Here is a 15260-nt window from a genome sequence, read left to right as displayed (position 1 = left end):
GGGTGGTTAGTGTGAGTGTGACGCCGCAGCCCCCCCCCCCCGCGCAAACGAGCGTTGGGGAAACAGACCCAACGGGTTTGCACTTGGTCTAGTATATATATGTGTGTGTGTGTGTGTGTGTGTGTGTGTGTGTGTGTGTGTGTGTGTGTGTATATATATATATATATGAGTATGTGTGTATATATACACACACTGAACTTTTTTTCTCTCTCGTTTATCATATTATTTAGTGTACTATGTTAAAATATTGTGTTGTGCTGCAGCAAGTAAGAATTTCATTGTTCGATCTGGGACATATGATAATAAAACACTCTTGACTCTTGATCCATTCCCTCCATATGCACCTGCCTATCTGACAACCACTTAAACAGGCCTGTCGTATCTGCCTCTACCACCACCCCTGTCATCATGTTCCAGACCCTCACCATCTTGCCCCGCACATCTCATCTGGCGTCGGAAATAAAGAAGGTTTTGTAAATGGCCAGTCGGTGAGGCCGGTTCTGTAGCGGACAAGATGCAGTTAGTCACCTTCCAGCAGAACTGTAGAGGACACACTGAGAGCAGATAACTCAGTAATAGACAGACTGGGATTCAGCACTGCAGAGAGGAAAAATACACAGTGCTGGAGTGACTCGGTGAGACAGGCAGCTTTTCTGGAGGACGTGGATGGGTGAAGTTTTGGGTCGGGACCCTTCAGACTGGATGCTGAAATCATCCTCATTTAACTCCTCCTGAAGGTGACACACTGTAAGCCACACACGCACATGTACTGATCATATGTGATATGATGGGCTTAACAGGGCCTCCTGTTTGTTGCAGAGGAAGATGGTGAAGTGGACACTGTGAACGGAGACTCCAGCCAGGTATGTCTGCCTTTACCGTCCCTGTAGGTTTCAAATCTCAATGCTTGTCAGTGAAGATTCTTGTGTCCAGGACCTTGTTCACTCCTCAGGGAGGCTGTGTCCAGACGGACAATTCGCCACAGGTAGCTCTGCACGTCAGGCTAAACCCCCTCTCAAACACACTGGGTACACTGAGAAAAGACTCTCTAGAAGACATAGGAGCAGAATTAGGCCATTTGGCCCATGGAGTCTGCTCCCCCATTCGATCGTAGCTGATTTATTTTTCCCTCTCATTCTCCTGCCTTCTCCCTGGGTCCCTGCTGCCTTCCAGGGTAAACCTGTTGTTCCTGGTTGGATCCTGCTCACCAGCACCCTAGCCACAGAGCAGGGGAGAGGAATGGCGGGCTGGGATAGGTACTCCAGCAACTGCCACACTCAGGCTGATGCTAAACACTACAGGAGCTGTCTGTGTGAAATAGAACCAAGCTATTGGCAGTCTGCAGCAACAGCAGTGTCATAAAGTCCCAGATCTGTACTGCCAGAGCTGTGGCCCTTTGGCCCACCTTGTTCATGCCAACCAAGTTAACAATGTGGGCTCGTCCCATTTGCCTGCATTTGGCCCATATTCCTCTAAACCCTTCCTATCCATATCTGCCCAAATGTAAAAGTCGTCATTGTACCTGCCTCTATATAGCTTCTTCCAGCTACTCATTCCAGATACGGACTATCCTCTGAGTGAAACAATAGACAATAGACAGTAGGTGCAGGAGTAGACTATTCGGCCCTTCGAGCCAGCACCGCCATTCAATGTGATCATGGCTGATCATCCCCAATCAGTACCCCGTTCCTGCCTTCTCCCCATATCCCCTGACTCCACTATTTTTAAGAGCACTATCTAGCTCTCTCTTGAAAGCATCCAGAGAACCGGCCTCCACTGAGGCAGAGAATTCCACAGACTTCCACAGAAACAGTTGTCCCTGAGGTCCCTCTTCAATCTCACGTTAAGCCTGTGCCCTCTAGTTATTGAATCCTCTACCTTGGAAAAGGAGTAGCACAGTGGTAAAGTTGCTGCTTACAGCGCCGGAGGCCCGGGTTCGATCCTGACTACGGGTATGTTCTCCCTGTGACTGGTGTACGGGTGATCACTGGTCGGTGTGGGCTGAAGGGCCTGTTTCCACGCTGTATCTCTAAAGTCTAAAATGACTGAGCGTTCACTATATCTGTGTCCCTTGTGATCTTGTACACCTCAATAAGGTCGCCCTCAGCCTCTTACGCTCCATAGAAAGAAATCCCAGCCTGTAACTCAAGCACGCAAGCCCAGGTAACATCCTGGTGAATCTCTTCTGCACCCTTTCCAACTGAATAACATCCTTCCTGTCGCTGGGTGTTTAGTTTAGAGATACAGCATAGAAACAGGCCCTTCAGCCCACTGGGTCCCCGCTGACCAGCAATCCCCACATGTTAACACTATTCTACACCCACTAGGGACTATTTTTACATTTACCAAGCCAATTAACCTACAAACCTGTACATCTTTGGAGTGTGGGAGGAAACCAAAGATCTCAGAGAAAACCCACGCTGGTCACGGGGAGAACGTACAAACTCCGTACGTACGCACACAGTCAGGATCAAACCCGGGTCTCCGGCGCTGGGTGACCAGAACTGCACACTTTACTCCAAATGTGGTCTCATCAAGGTGTCCCAATGTTTGAGAGACACAGTTAGTGTTCCAGATCATCCACATTGCAGCTCGGTCCATGTGCAGCCTCCCTGCATCTCCCTCAGGCCTGTCAGCAGGAAGACAATGGACCCCGTCCCACAGACCCAGCCCTGGGATCTACACCGTTCTGTCTCCAGATCTGAATGTTCAGACATTAGGCTTTATGGGTGGAGCTGAGAAATAAAAGGGATGACCATCTTGTTGGGGATGTAATACAGGCCCCCAAATAGTCAACGGGAATTAGATGAGCAAATATAGAAACATAGAAAATAGGTGCAGGAGTAGGCCATTCGGCCCTTCGAGCCTGCACCGCAATTCAACATGATCATGGCCGATCATCCAACTCAGTATCCTGTACCTGCCTTCTCTCCATACCCCCTGATCCCTTTAGTCACAAGGGCCACACCTAACTCCCTCTTAAATATAGCCAATGAACTGGCCTCAACTACCTTCTGTGGCAGAGAGTTCCAGAGATTCACTGTCTGTGTGAAAAATGTTTTTCTCATCTCAGTCCTAAAAGATTTCCCCTTTATCCTTAAACTGTGACCTCTTGCCCTGGACTTCCCCAACATCGGGAACAATCTTCCTGCATCTAGCCTGTCCAACCCCTTGAGAATTTTGTAAGTTTCTATAAGATCCCCCCTCAATCTCCTAAATTCTAGCGAGTATAATTCTTGTGAGTTCCTCCCTTTACTGAACCCTACTGACTGCCAGTGTGCAGAGTGGGGGTAACGGCCATAGTGGGACTGGGGCAGTGCCAGGCAGGCATGTTCCAGTCGCTTTAATAGGAAATTTAATGAGACTGCAGCAGATGTCCCAGGTTTTGAGGGCTCATGAACCTCCCTAATTAAAGGGTCAGGACAGATTCTCAGGACAGGACAAAGTCTATCCAGTCTTTCTTCATATGAAAGTCCAGACATCCCAGGAATCAGTCTGGTGAACCTTCTCTGTACTCCCTCTATGGCAAGAATGTCTTTCCTCAGATTTGGAGACCAAAACTGTACGCAATAATCCAGGTGTGGTCTCACCAAGACCCCGTACAACTACAGTAGAACCTCCCTGCTCCTATACTCAAATCCTTTTGCTATAAACGCTAACATACCATTCGCTTTCTTCACTGCCTGCTGCACCTACATGCCTACTTTCAATGACTGGTGTACCATGACACCCAGGTCTCATTGCATCTCCCCTTTTCCTAATCGGCCACCAGGAGATTGCAGGCAGCTGCAAGATTAATAGAGTTGTCATGGTAAGGGATTTTAACTTTCCCAATATAGACTGGGACTGTCATAGTGCCAAGGGCTTAGATGCGGTGGAGTTTGTCAAATGAGTTCGGGAAAGTTTCCTCAGGCAATATGTAGAGGGCCCTAAAGGGACAGAGCAAAGCTTGCGCGAGTCATAGAGCTATACAATGTGGAAACAGGCCCTTCAGCCTGACTTGCCCACACCGACCAGCATGCCCCATCTACACTAGTCATATGGCTATACAATGTGGAAACAGGCCCTTCAGCCCGACTTGCCCACGCCGACCAGCATGTCCCATCTACACTAGATCTGCCTGCATTTGGCCCATATCTCTCTAAACTTATCCTATCCATCTACCTGTCCAAATGTTTCTTAAACTTTGCTATAGTATCTTAGGAAATTGGGAAGGGCAAGTAACTGAAATGTCAGACATTTGGACAGGTGGATGGATAGGATATGTTTAGAGGGATATGGGCCAAATGCAGGCAGGTGGGACGAGTGCAGATGGGACATGTTGGTTTGTGTGGGCAAGATGAGACAGGTCAGGTGGCGGAGGTATGCGTTGGGGAACACTTCGGGTCCAATGATCACAATACCATTAGTTTCAATATAATTATGGAGAGGGTCAGAACTGGACCTAGGGTTGAGATTTTTGATTGGAGAAAGGCTAACTTTGATGAGATGCGAAAGGATTTAAAAGGAGTGAATTGGAACATTTTGTTTTATGGGAAGGATGTAGAAGAGAAATGGAGGACATTTAAACGGGAAATTTTAAGAGTACAGAATCTTTATGTCCCTGTTCGGTTGAAAGGAAATAGTAAAAATTGGAAAGAGCCATGGTTTTCAAGGGAAATTGGACACGGTTCGGAAAAAGAGAGAGATCTACAATAATTATAGGCAGCATGGAGTGAATGAGGTGCTTGAGGAGTATAAAGAATGTAAAAATAATCTTAAGAAAGAAATTAGAAAAGTTAAAAAAGATATGAGGTTGCTTTGGCAAGTAAGGTGAAAGTAAATCCAAAGGGTTTCTACAGCTATTTTAATAGCAAAAGGATAACGAGGGATAAAATTGGTCCATTAGAGAGACAGAGTGGACAGCTATCTGCAGAGCCAAAAGCGATGGGGGAAATATTGAACAGTTTATTTTCTTCGGTATTCACCAAGGAGAAGGATATTGAATTATGTGAGGTAAGGGAAACAAGTAGAGTAGCTATGGAAACTATGAGATTCAAAGAAAAAGGACTGACACTTTTGAAAAATATAAAAGTGGATAAGTCTCCAGGTCCGGACAGGATATTCCCTAGGACATTGAGGGAAGTTAGTGTAGAAATAGCAGGGGCTATGACAGAAATATTTCAAATGTCATTAGAAACGGGAATAGTGCCGGAGGATTGGCGTACTGCGCATGTTGTTCCATTGTTTAAAAAGGGGTCTAAGAGTAAACCTAGCAATTATAGAACTGTTAGTTTGACTTCAGTGGTGGGCAAATTAATGGAAAAGATACTTAGAGATAATATATATAAGCATCTGGATAAACAGGGTCTGATTAGGAACAGTCAACATGGATTTGTGCCTGGAAGGTCATGTTTGACTAATCTTCTTGAATTTTTTGAAGAGGTTACTAGGGAAATTGGTATGGAATGAGCTTCCAGTGGAAGTGGTGGAGGCTGTTTCGTTGGTATCATTTAAAAATAAATTGGATAGGCATATGGATGAGAAGGGAATGGAGGGTTATGGTATGAGTGCAGGCAGGTGGGACTAAGGGAAAATATTTGTTCGGCACGGATTGTAGGGCCGAGATGGCCTGTTTCCGTGCTGTAATTGTTATATGGTTATATGGCTAAATTGATGAGGGTAAAGCAGTGGATGTTGTCTATATGGACTTTAGTAAGGCCTTTGACAAGGTTCCTCATGGAAGGTTGGTTAAGAAGGTTCAATTCTTGGGTATAAATGCAGGAGTAGCAAGATGGATTCAACAGTGGCTGAATGGGAGACGCCAGAGAGTAATGGTGGATGGCTGTTTGTCAGGTTGGAGGCAGGTGACTAGTGGGGTGCCACAGGGATCTGTGTTGGGTCCACTGTTGTTTGTCATGTACATCAATGATCTGGATGATGGTGTGATAAATTGGATTAGTAAGTTTGCAGATGATACTAAGATAGGTGGTGTTGTGGATAATGAAGTAGTTTTCCAAAGTCTACAGAGAGATTTAGGCCATTTGGAAGAATGGGCTGAAAGATGGCAGATGGAGTTTAATGCTGATAAGTGTGAGGTGCTACATCTTGGCAGGACAAATCAAAATAGGACATACATGGTAAATGGTAGCGAATTGAGGAATGCAGTTGAACAGAGGGATCTAGGAATAATTGTGCATAGTTCCCTGAAGGTGGAATCTCATGTAGATAGGGTGGTAAAGAAAGCTTTTGGTGTGCTGGCCTTTATAAATCAGAGCATTGAGTATAGAAGTTGGGATGTAATGTTAACATTGTACAAGGCATTGGTGAGGCCAATTCTGGAGTATGGTGTACAATTTTGGTCGCACAATTATAGGAAGGATGTCAACAAAATAGAGAGAGTGCAGAGGAGATTTACTAGAATGTTGCCTGGGTTTCAGCAACTAAGTTACAGAGAAAGGTTGAATAATTTAGGTCTTTATTCTCTGGAGCGCAGAAGGTTAAGGGGGGGACTTGATAGAGGTCTTTCAAATGATGAGAGGGATAGACAGAGTTGACGTGGACAAGCTTTTCCCATTGAGAATAGGGAAGATTCAAACAAGAGGACATGACATCAGAATTAAGGGACAGAAGTTTAGGGGTAACATGAGGGGGAACTTCTTTACTCAGAGAGTGGTAGCTGTGTGGAATGAGCTTCCAGTGGAAGTGGTGGAGGCAGGTTCGATTTTATCATTTAAAAAAAATTGGATAGGTATATGGATGGGAAAGGAATGGAGGGTTATGGTCTGAGTGCAGGTAGATGGGACTAGGGGAAAATAATTGTTCGGCACGGACCTGTAGGGCCGAGATGGCCCGTTTCCGTGCTGTAATTGTTATTTGGTTATAAGATGACGTATGACTCTATGACGAACACAAATGCCACCTAGATTGCCGGAGGTATTTGACTTGTGATCCTTGTGTTGGCAGGGGAGCGTTGCTGATCTATACGCAGCCATTTCTGAAGTGGATGGTCTGTGCCAGGAGCCCGACAGTATCCGCACCTGGAGGGAGGAGCAGGTCAAGCACTTGGAGGCTCTGGGTAAACGCACACTCATCCACCAGCCACTGACTCTCGTCGCCAGTGACAACCGCTGAGATGTGGCGGATGAGATTTAATGCTGTGAAGAGATGTGTTTTGTAATGATGAATGGTGACGGACATTTTCGCCACCTCCATAATCCTCCAACCGGCTCCCACCACTCATCACATCTTCCCAGTTCCACCCCTTTCCGCTTTCCTCAGAGACTTCCCTCCGCAACTCCAATGTTAACTTGTCCCTTCCCACCCAAACATCCCCTGCCCAGGTACTGCAGGAGATGCAACACCTGTCCCTGTGCCTCCTCCCTCGACTCCATCCAAGGACCCGGACAGTCCTTTCGGGTGGGGCAGAGTTTCACTGGCACCTCCTCCAACCTCATGTACTGTATCCGCTGTTTCAGGTGTGGACTCCTATATATCGGCAAGACCAAGCTCAGGCTCGGCGCTCGTTTCGCTGAACAACTCCGCTCAGTCCGCCTCAACCTACATGATCTCCTGGTTGCTAAAAACTTTAACTCCCCCTCCCATTCCCACACTGACCTTTCTGGCCTGGGCCTCCTCCACTGACAGAGTGAGGCCCAGCGCTAATTGGAGGAACAGGTCGGCCAAAGCAGCAGTGAGAACGACCGTTGGCTGGACTTGGTGAATCACAGGTAGAGCAGGTATAAGGCGCAAACGGCACTTTCGCAGTCTTTGAGAGCAGGTCGGACAAGGCAGCAGTGAGAACGACTATTGGCTGGACTTGGTGAGTCTTGAGTGCAGGTTTAAAAAGAGGGCAAACGGCACTTTAGCAGTCCTTGAGTGCAGGTCAGACAAAGCACATACTTCCAAGCTCATTAGAGGAAGGAAGGTTAGGTGTGAGTGTGGGGATTGGCTGAACAATTAGATTGGAAGATTGGTAAATTGGACAATTAGGCAATTTAGCATCTGATATAAGCAAGACTTGCTCAAGGGGTGCGGCCCTGTCGAGGGACGTGCCCTGTGAGAGAAGTGTGAGTCTTTGGCTCGAGAATCTTCGGCGAGGAGGCTGAGGGAGGACGCCACACCAAACGCTGGAGAGGGAGAGACAAAAGAAGGATATATCAAGCAAGCTGATTCAGTGTGATGCTTGCGGAATGTGGGAAGTCAAGGACAATGCTGGTGCCTTTGGCTACCACAAATGTGAGAAGTGCATCCAGGTACAGCTCCTGAAGGACCGTTGGGCAACTGGAGAAGCAAGTGGATGACCTCAGGTTCGTCCGAGAAACTGAGTCGTTCCTCGTCAAGTCCTACAGTAAGATTGTTACACCTAAGGTACTGGAAGAGAGAAGGTGGGTGACGGTGAGAAAGGGAGTAAACATGGAATGCAAACGTCCCCAGGTGTTGTACCTCTTGTGAACAGGTTCACCCACTTTGAAGCTGTCGGCACAGAAGATGTTATCACACCGAGCGGCGGACTGGCTTGCAATGCAAAAAGAGCTGTTGAGCCAAAAACAAAGAGGCCAACGTCAGGCAATGTCATTTTAGTTGGAGACTCCATTGTGAGAGGTACGGACGGGTTTCTGCGGCAACAGATGGGATTCAAGGATGGTGTGCTGCCTTCCTGGTGCCAGAATCCAGGATGTCACGGACAGAGTGCAGAAAATCCTCAAGGGCAAAGGTGAACAGCCGGAGGTTGTAGTGCATGTCGGCATAAACGATGTCGGAGAGAAGGGGATGAATATTCTGCAGCGTGACTTTAGAGAGCTCGGAAAAATGCTGAAAAGCAGGACCTCCAGAGTTGTTATCTCTGGTTTGCTTCCAGTTCCTTGTGCTGGCGAGAGCAGGAACAGGGAGATACGGGACCTGAATGTGTGGCTGAGGAACTGGTGCAGGGGGCAGGGATTTAGATTCTTAGACCACTGGGATCTGTTTTGGAGTAAGGGGGAACTGTACAAAAGGGACAGATTGCACCATAACAGGTGGGGGACCAGCATTCTGGCAGGCAGGTTTGCCACTGCTACACGGGTGGTTTTAAACTGAATAAGGGGGGTGCTGTGTCAAATGGGATAGTGGAGTACGGAGTTAAAGAGAAAGAGAGTAAAGGGATAGTTAATGACCCCCAGAATTAACGGGAAAGGAAGCACAAAGAGATAGGAGAGTTTGGCCAAGTGTAATAGGGATCGATGTGAAAGGTGAGATGCGTAAGGAATTAAAAGTATTGTATATGAATACGCGAAGTATAAGAAGTAAAGTAGATGAGCTTGAGGCTCAGTTAGAGGTTGGTAGATATGACATTGTGGGGATTACTGAGACGTGGCTGCAGGAGGATCGGGCCTGGGAACTTAATATTCAGGGTTATACATCCTATAGAAAGGACAGGCAGGTGGGCAGAGGAGGGGGGATGGAATCCAGTCCCTTGTGAGGGAAGACAAAGGGATTGATGAGGTAGAATCACTGTGGATTGAGTTGAGGATTTGTAAAGGCAGGAAGACATTAATTGGTGTTATTTATAGACCCCCAAATAATAGTCCGGATGTAGGGTGCAAGTTGAAGCAGGAGTTAAAACTGGCATGTAACAAAGGTAATGCCACTGTGGTGATGGGGGATTTCAATATGCAGGTAGAATGGGAAAGTCAGGTTGGTTCAGGACCCCAAGAAAGAGAGTTTGTAGAGTGCCTCCGAGATGGATTTTTAGAGCAGCTTGTAATGGAGCCGACCAGAGAAAAGGCAATTCTGGATTTAGTGTTGTCCAATGAACCAGATATAACAAGAGAACTTGACGTAAAGGAACCGCTTGGATTAGTTTTAATCTGCAATTTGAGAAGGAGAAGGTTAAATCGGAAGTGTCAGTGATGTAGTTGAACAAAGGGGACTATGAAGGCATGAGAGGGGAACTGGCAAGGTAGATTGGAAAGGGATCCTAGCAGGTAGCACTCTGACTCAAAATGTAGGGGAGAGAGAAGAAAAAGACAATAAACAGAATAAGAGAGGGTGGGTTTCTTAAATGTGTATATTTTAATGCTAGGAGCATTGTAAGAAAGGTGGATGAACTTAGAGCCTGGATTGACACCTGGAAGTATGATGTTGTGGCGATCAGTGAAACATGGTTGCAGGAGGGCTGTGATTGGAAACTAAATATTCCAGGATTTCGTTGCTTCAGGTGTGATAGAATTGGAGGGGCAAGAGGTGGAGGTGTTGCATTGCTTATCAGGGAAGATATTACAGCAGTGCTTTGGCAGGATAGATTAGAGGGCTCATCTAGGGAGGCTATTTGGGTGGAACTGAGAAATGGGAAAGGGGTAGCAACACTTATAGGGGTGTATTATAGACCGCCAAATGGGGAGCAAGAATTGGAAGAGCAAATATGTAAGGAGATTGCAGATATTAGTAGTAAGCACAAGGTAGTGATTGTGGGAGATTTCAATTTTCCACACATAGACTGGGAAACACATTCTGTAAATGGGCTCGATGGGTTGGAGTTTGTAAAATGTGTGCAGGATAGTTTTTTGCAGCAATACATAGAAGTACCTACTAGAGAAGGGGCGGTGCTGGACCTCCTGTTAGGAAATGAGATGGGTCAGGTGGCAGAGGTATGCGTTGGGGAACAGTTCGGGACTAGTGATCACAATACCATTAGTTTCAATATAATTATGGAGAGGGTCAGAACTGGACCTAGGGTTGAGATTTTTGATTGGAGAAAGGCTAACTTTGAGGAGATGCGAAAGGATTTAAAAGGAGTAAATTGGGACAGTTTGTTTTATGGGAAATATGTGGAAGAGAAATGGAGGACATTTAAAGGTGAAATTTTAAGAGTACAGAATCTTTATGTCCCGTTCGGTTGAAAGGATATAGTAAAAATTGGAAAGAGCCATGGTTTTCAAGGGAAATTGGACACTTGGTTCGGAAAAAGAGAGAGATCTACAATAATTATAGGCAGCATGGAGTAAATGAGGTGCATGAGGATTATAAAGAATGTAAAAAGAATCTTAAGAAAGAAATTAGAAAAGCTAAAAGAAGATATGAGGTTGCTTTGGCAAGTAAGGTGAAAGTAAATCCAAAGGGTTTCTACAGCTATATTAATAGCAAAAGGATAACGAGGGATAAAATTGGTCCACTAGAGAGTCAGAGTGGACAGCTATCTGCAGAGCCAAAACAGATGGGGGGGATATTGAACAATTTATTTTCTTCGGTATTCACCAAGGAGGAGGATATTGAATTATGTGAGGTAAGGGAAACAAGTAGAGTAGCTATGGAAACTATGAGATTCAAAGAAGAGGAAGTACTGACACTTTTGAGAAATATAAAAGTGGATAAGTCTCCAGGTCCGGACAGGATATTCCCTAGGACATTGAGGGAAGTTAGTGTAGAAACAGCAGGGGCTATGACAGAAATATTTCAAATGTCATTAGAAACGGGAATAGTACCGGAGGATTGGCATACTGCGCATGTTGTTCCATTGTTTAAAAAGGGGTCTAAGAGTAAACCTAGCAATTATAGACCTGTTAGTTTGATGTCAGTGGTGGGCAAATTAATGGAAAGGATACTTAGAGATAATATATATAAGCATCTGGATAAACAGGGTCTGATTAGGAACAGTCAACATGGATTTGCGCCTGGAAGGTCATGTTTGACTAATCTTCTTGAATTTTTTGAAGAGGTTACTCAGGAAATTGATGAGGGTAAAGCAGTGGATGTTGTATATATGGACTTCAGTAAGGCCTTTGACAAGGTTCCTCACGGAAGGTTGGTTAAGAAGGTTCAATGGTTGGGTATTAATGGTGGAGTAGCAAGATGGATTCAACAGTGGCTGAATGGGAGATGCCAGAGAGTAATGGTGGATGGTTGTTTGTCAGGTTGGAGGCCAGTGACTAGTGGGGTGCCACAGGGATCTGTGTTGGGTCCACTGTTGTTTGTCATGTACATCAATGATCTGGATGATGGTGTGGTACATTGGAATAGTAAGTATGCAGATGATACTAAGATAGGTGGGGTTGTGGATAATGAAGCAGATTTTCAAAGTCTACAGAGAGATTTATGCCAGTTGGAAGACTGGGCTGAAAGATGGCAGATGGAGTTTAATGCTGATAAGGGTGAGGTGCTACATCTTGGCAGGACAAATCAAAATAGGACGTGCATGGTAAATGGTTGGGAATTGAAGAATGCAGGTGCAGAGGGATCTGGAAATAACCGTGCACAGTTCCCTGAAAGTGGAATCTCATGTAGATAGGGTGGTAAAGAAAGCTTTTGGTGTGCTGGCCTTTATAAATCAGAGCATTGAGTATAGAAGTTGGGATGTAATGTTAAAATTGTACAAGGCATTGGTGAGGCCAATTCTGGAGTATGGTGTACAATTTTGGTCGCCTAATTATAGGAAGGATGTCAACAAAATAGAGAGAGTTCAGAGGAGATTTACTAGAATGTTGCCTGGGTTTCAGCAACTAAGTTACAGAGAAAGGTTGAACAAGTTAGGGCTTTATTCTTTGGAGCGCAGAAGGTTACGGGGGGACTTGATAGAGGTCTTTAAAATGATGAGAGGGATAGACAGAGTTGACGTGGATAAGCTTTTCCCACTGAGAGTAGGGAAGATTCAAACAAGGGGACATGACTTGAGAATTAAGGGACAGAAGTTTAGGGGTAACATGAGGGGGAACTTCTTTACTCAGAGAGTGGTGGCTGTGTGGAATGAGCTTCCAGTGAAGGTGGTGGAGGCAGGTTTGTTTTTAACATTTAAAAATAAATTGGATAGTTATATGGACGGGAAAGGAATGGAGGGTTATGGTCTGAACGCAGGTGTATGGGACTAGGGGAGAATACGTGTTCGGCACAGACTAGAAGGGTCGAGATGGCCTGTTTCCATGCTGTAATTGTTATGGTTATATGGAATGACGGTGGAACAGCAATGGCAGGAATTTCTGGGCATAATCCGGAAGACGCAGGATCATTTCATTCCAAAAAGGAAGAAAGATTCTAAGGGTTGCAGGAGGCTACTGTGGCTGACAAGAGAAGTTAGGGATAGAATAAAACTAAAAGAAAAGATATATAACACAGCAAAGAGTAGCCGGAAGCCAGAGGATTGGGAAACTTTCATAGGACAACAGAAGGAAACAAAACGGGCAATACGGGCTGCAAAGATGTAGTACGAGGGGAAGCTGGCCAGGAATATAAAGAAGGACAGTAAAAGCTTCTTTAGATATGTTAAGGGAAAAAGAATAGCAAAGTCAAATGTAGGTCCCTTGAAGGCAGACACGGGTGAAATTATTATGGGTAACAAGGAAATGGCAGAAGAGTTGAACAGGTACTTCGGATCTGTCTTCACTAGGGAAGACACAAACAATCTCCAAGATTTACTGGAGATCAGAGGATCTAAGGAGGTAGAGGAACTGAAAGAAATTTTCATTAGGCGAGAAATAGTATTGGGTAGGCTAATGGGATTGAAGGACAATAAATCCCCTGGGCCTGATGGTCTGCATCCCAAGGTCCTCAGGGAGGTGGCTCTAGAAATAGTGGACACATTGGTGATCATTTTCCAATGTTCAATAGATTCAGGATCAATTCCTGTGGATTGGAGGATAGCTAATGTTATCCCACTTTTCAAGAAAGGAGCGAGAGAGAAAACTAGGAATTACAGACCAGTTAGCCTGACTTCGGTGGTGGCAAAGATGCTGGAGTCAATTATTAAAGAGGTAATAACGGGGCATTTGGATAGCAGTAAAAGGATTAGTCCAAGTCAACATGGATTTATGAAAGGGAAATCATGCTTGACTAATCTTCTGGAATTTTTTGAGGATGTGACAAGTAAAATGGATGAAGGGGTGCCAGTGGATGTAGTGTATCTAGACTTTCAGAAAGCCTTTGATGAGGTCCCGCACAGGAGACTAGTGACTAAAATCAGAGCACATGGTAGGGTGTTGACATGGATAGAAAATTGGTTGGCAGACAGGAAGTAAAGAGTAGGAGTGAACGGGTCCTTTTCAGAATGGCAGGCAGTGACGAGTGGAGTGCCGCAAGGCTCGGTGTTGGGGCCGGAACTGTTCACCATGTATATTAATGATTTGGAAGAGGGAATTAGGAGCAACATTAGCAAGTTTGCAGATGACACAAAGCTGGGTGACAGTGTAAACTGTGAAGAGGATGTTAGGAGGTTGCAGGGTGACCTGGACAGGTTGAGTGAGTGGGCAGATGTGTGGCAGACACAGTATAATATAGATAAACCTGAGGTTATCCACTTTGGCGGCAAAAACAAGGGGGCAGATTATTATCTCAATGGGGTTAGGTTAGGTAAGGGGGAGGTGCAGTGAGACCTGGGTGTCCTTGTACATGGCTTGTCACTGAAAGTTGGCGTACAGGTACAGCAGACAGTGAGGAAAGCTAATGGAATGTTGGCCTTCATAACAAGAGGATTTCGGTATAGGAGCAAAGAGGTTCTTCTGCAGTTGTATAAGGCTCTGGTGAGACCAGATCTGTAGTATTGTGTACAGTTTTGGCCTATTAATTTGAGGAAGGACATCCTTGTGATTGAGGCAGTGCAGCGTAGGTTCATGAGATTGATCCCTGGGATGGCGGGACTGTCATATGAGGAAAGATTGAAAAGACTAAGTTTGTATTCACTGGAGTTTAGAAGGATGAGGGGGATCTTATAGAAACATATAAAATTATAAAAGGACTGGACAAGCTAGATGCAGGAAAAATGTTCCCAATGTTGGGCGAGTCCAGAACCAGGGGCCACAGTCTTGGAATAAAGGGGAGGCCATTTAAGACTGAGGTGAGAAAAAACTTCTTCACGCAGAGAGTTGGGAATTTGTGGAATTCCCTGCCACAGAGGGCAGTGGAGGCCAAGTCACTGGATGGATTTAAGAGAGAGTTAGATAGAGCTCTAGGGGCTAGTGCAGGGGTGGGAAACCTTTTCATGTTGGAATGCTGCATTAAGTTAGCTGTAATCTAATAAGGCCGCATCCAAGAAACTTCAATTAGATATACTTCAAAATGTACATTATTTTGATCTAACTACTATGTACTAACTGCCATGTGCACCACTATCAAAAGTTGATAATACTGAAGACTGGATCTCCGACATTTTCCCTCTCGTCAACCAGCCTCATGCGGTGGTGGCGTCAGGCAGGGAGGTTAACGTACATTCTAGAGTCGCATTTGAACTAAATCAAGGGCATAACATGTGTTAAAATAGCCCTCATGACTTACTAATGTTTTAATTGTGGCCGTCAGTCGGGGAGGATTATTTCATT

The 15260-nt window shown here is 45.3% G+C and overlaps 1 protein-coding gene across 4 annotated transcripts in view; it reads left to right on the top strand.

Moving 5' to 3' along the window:
* LOC116972912 (clathrin light chain A-like) overlaps positions 1-15260 on the top strand; it is a 62480-nt gene that overhangs the window by 14976 nt on the left and 32244 nt on the right. For all 4 annotated transcript variants that reach the window (XM_033020510.1, XM_033020521.1, XM_033020513.1 and 1 more), the window contains exons 2-3: positions 820-863; positions 6946-7057. In XM_033020510.1, the coding sequence (XP_032876401.1) occupies positions 820-863; positions 6946-7057 (156 nt within the window). The remainder of the gene's footprint in view (positions 1-819; positions 864-6945; positions 7058-15260) is intronic.

This window comes from Amblyraja radiata, chromosome 1 (assembly GCF_010909765.2).
Source record: "Amblyraja radiata isolate CabotCenter1 chromosome 1, sAmbRad1.1.pri, whole genome shotgun sequence".
NCBI classification, from domain to species: Eukaryota; Metazoa; Chordata; class Chondrichthyes; order Rajiformes; family Rajidae; genus Amblyraja; species Amblyraja radiata.
This window is presented reverse-complemented; position numbering and strand designations above follow the sequence as displayed.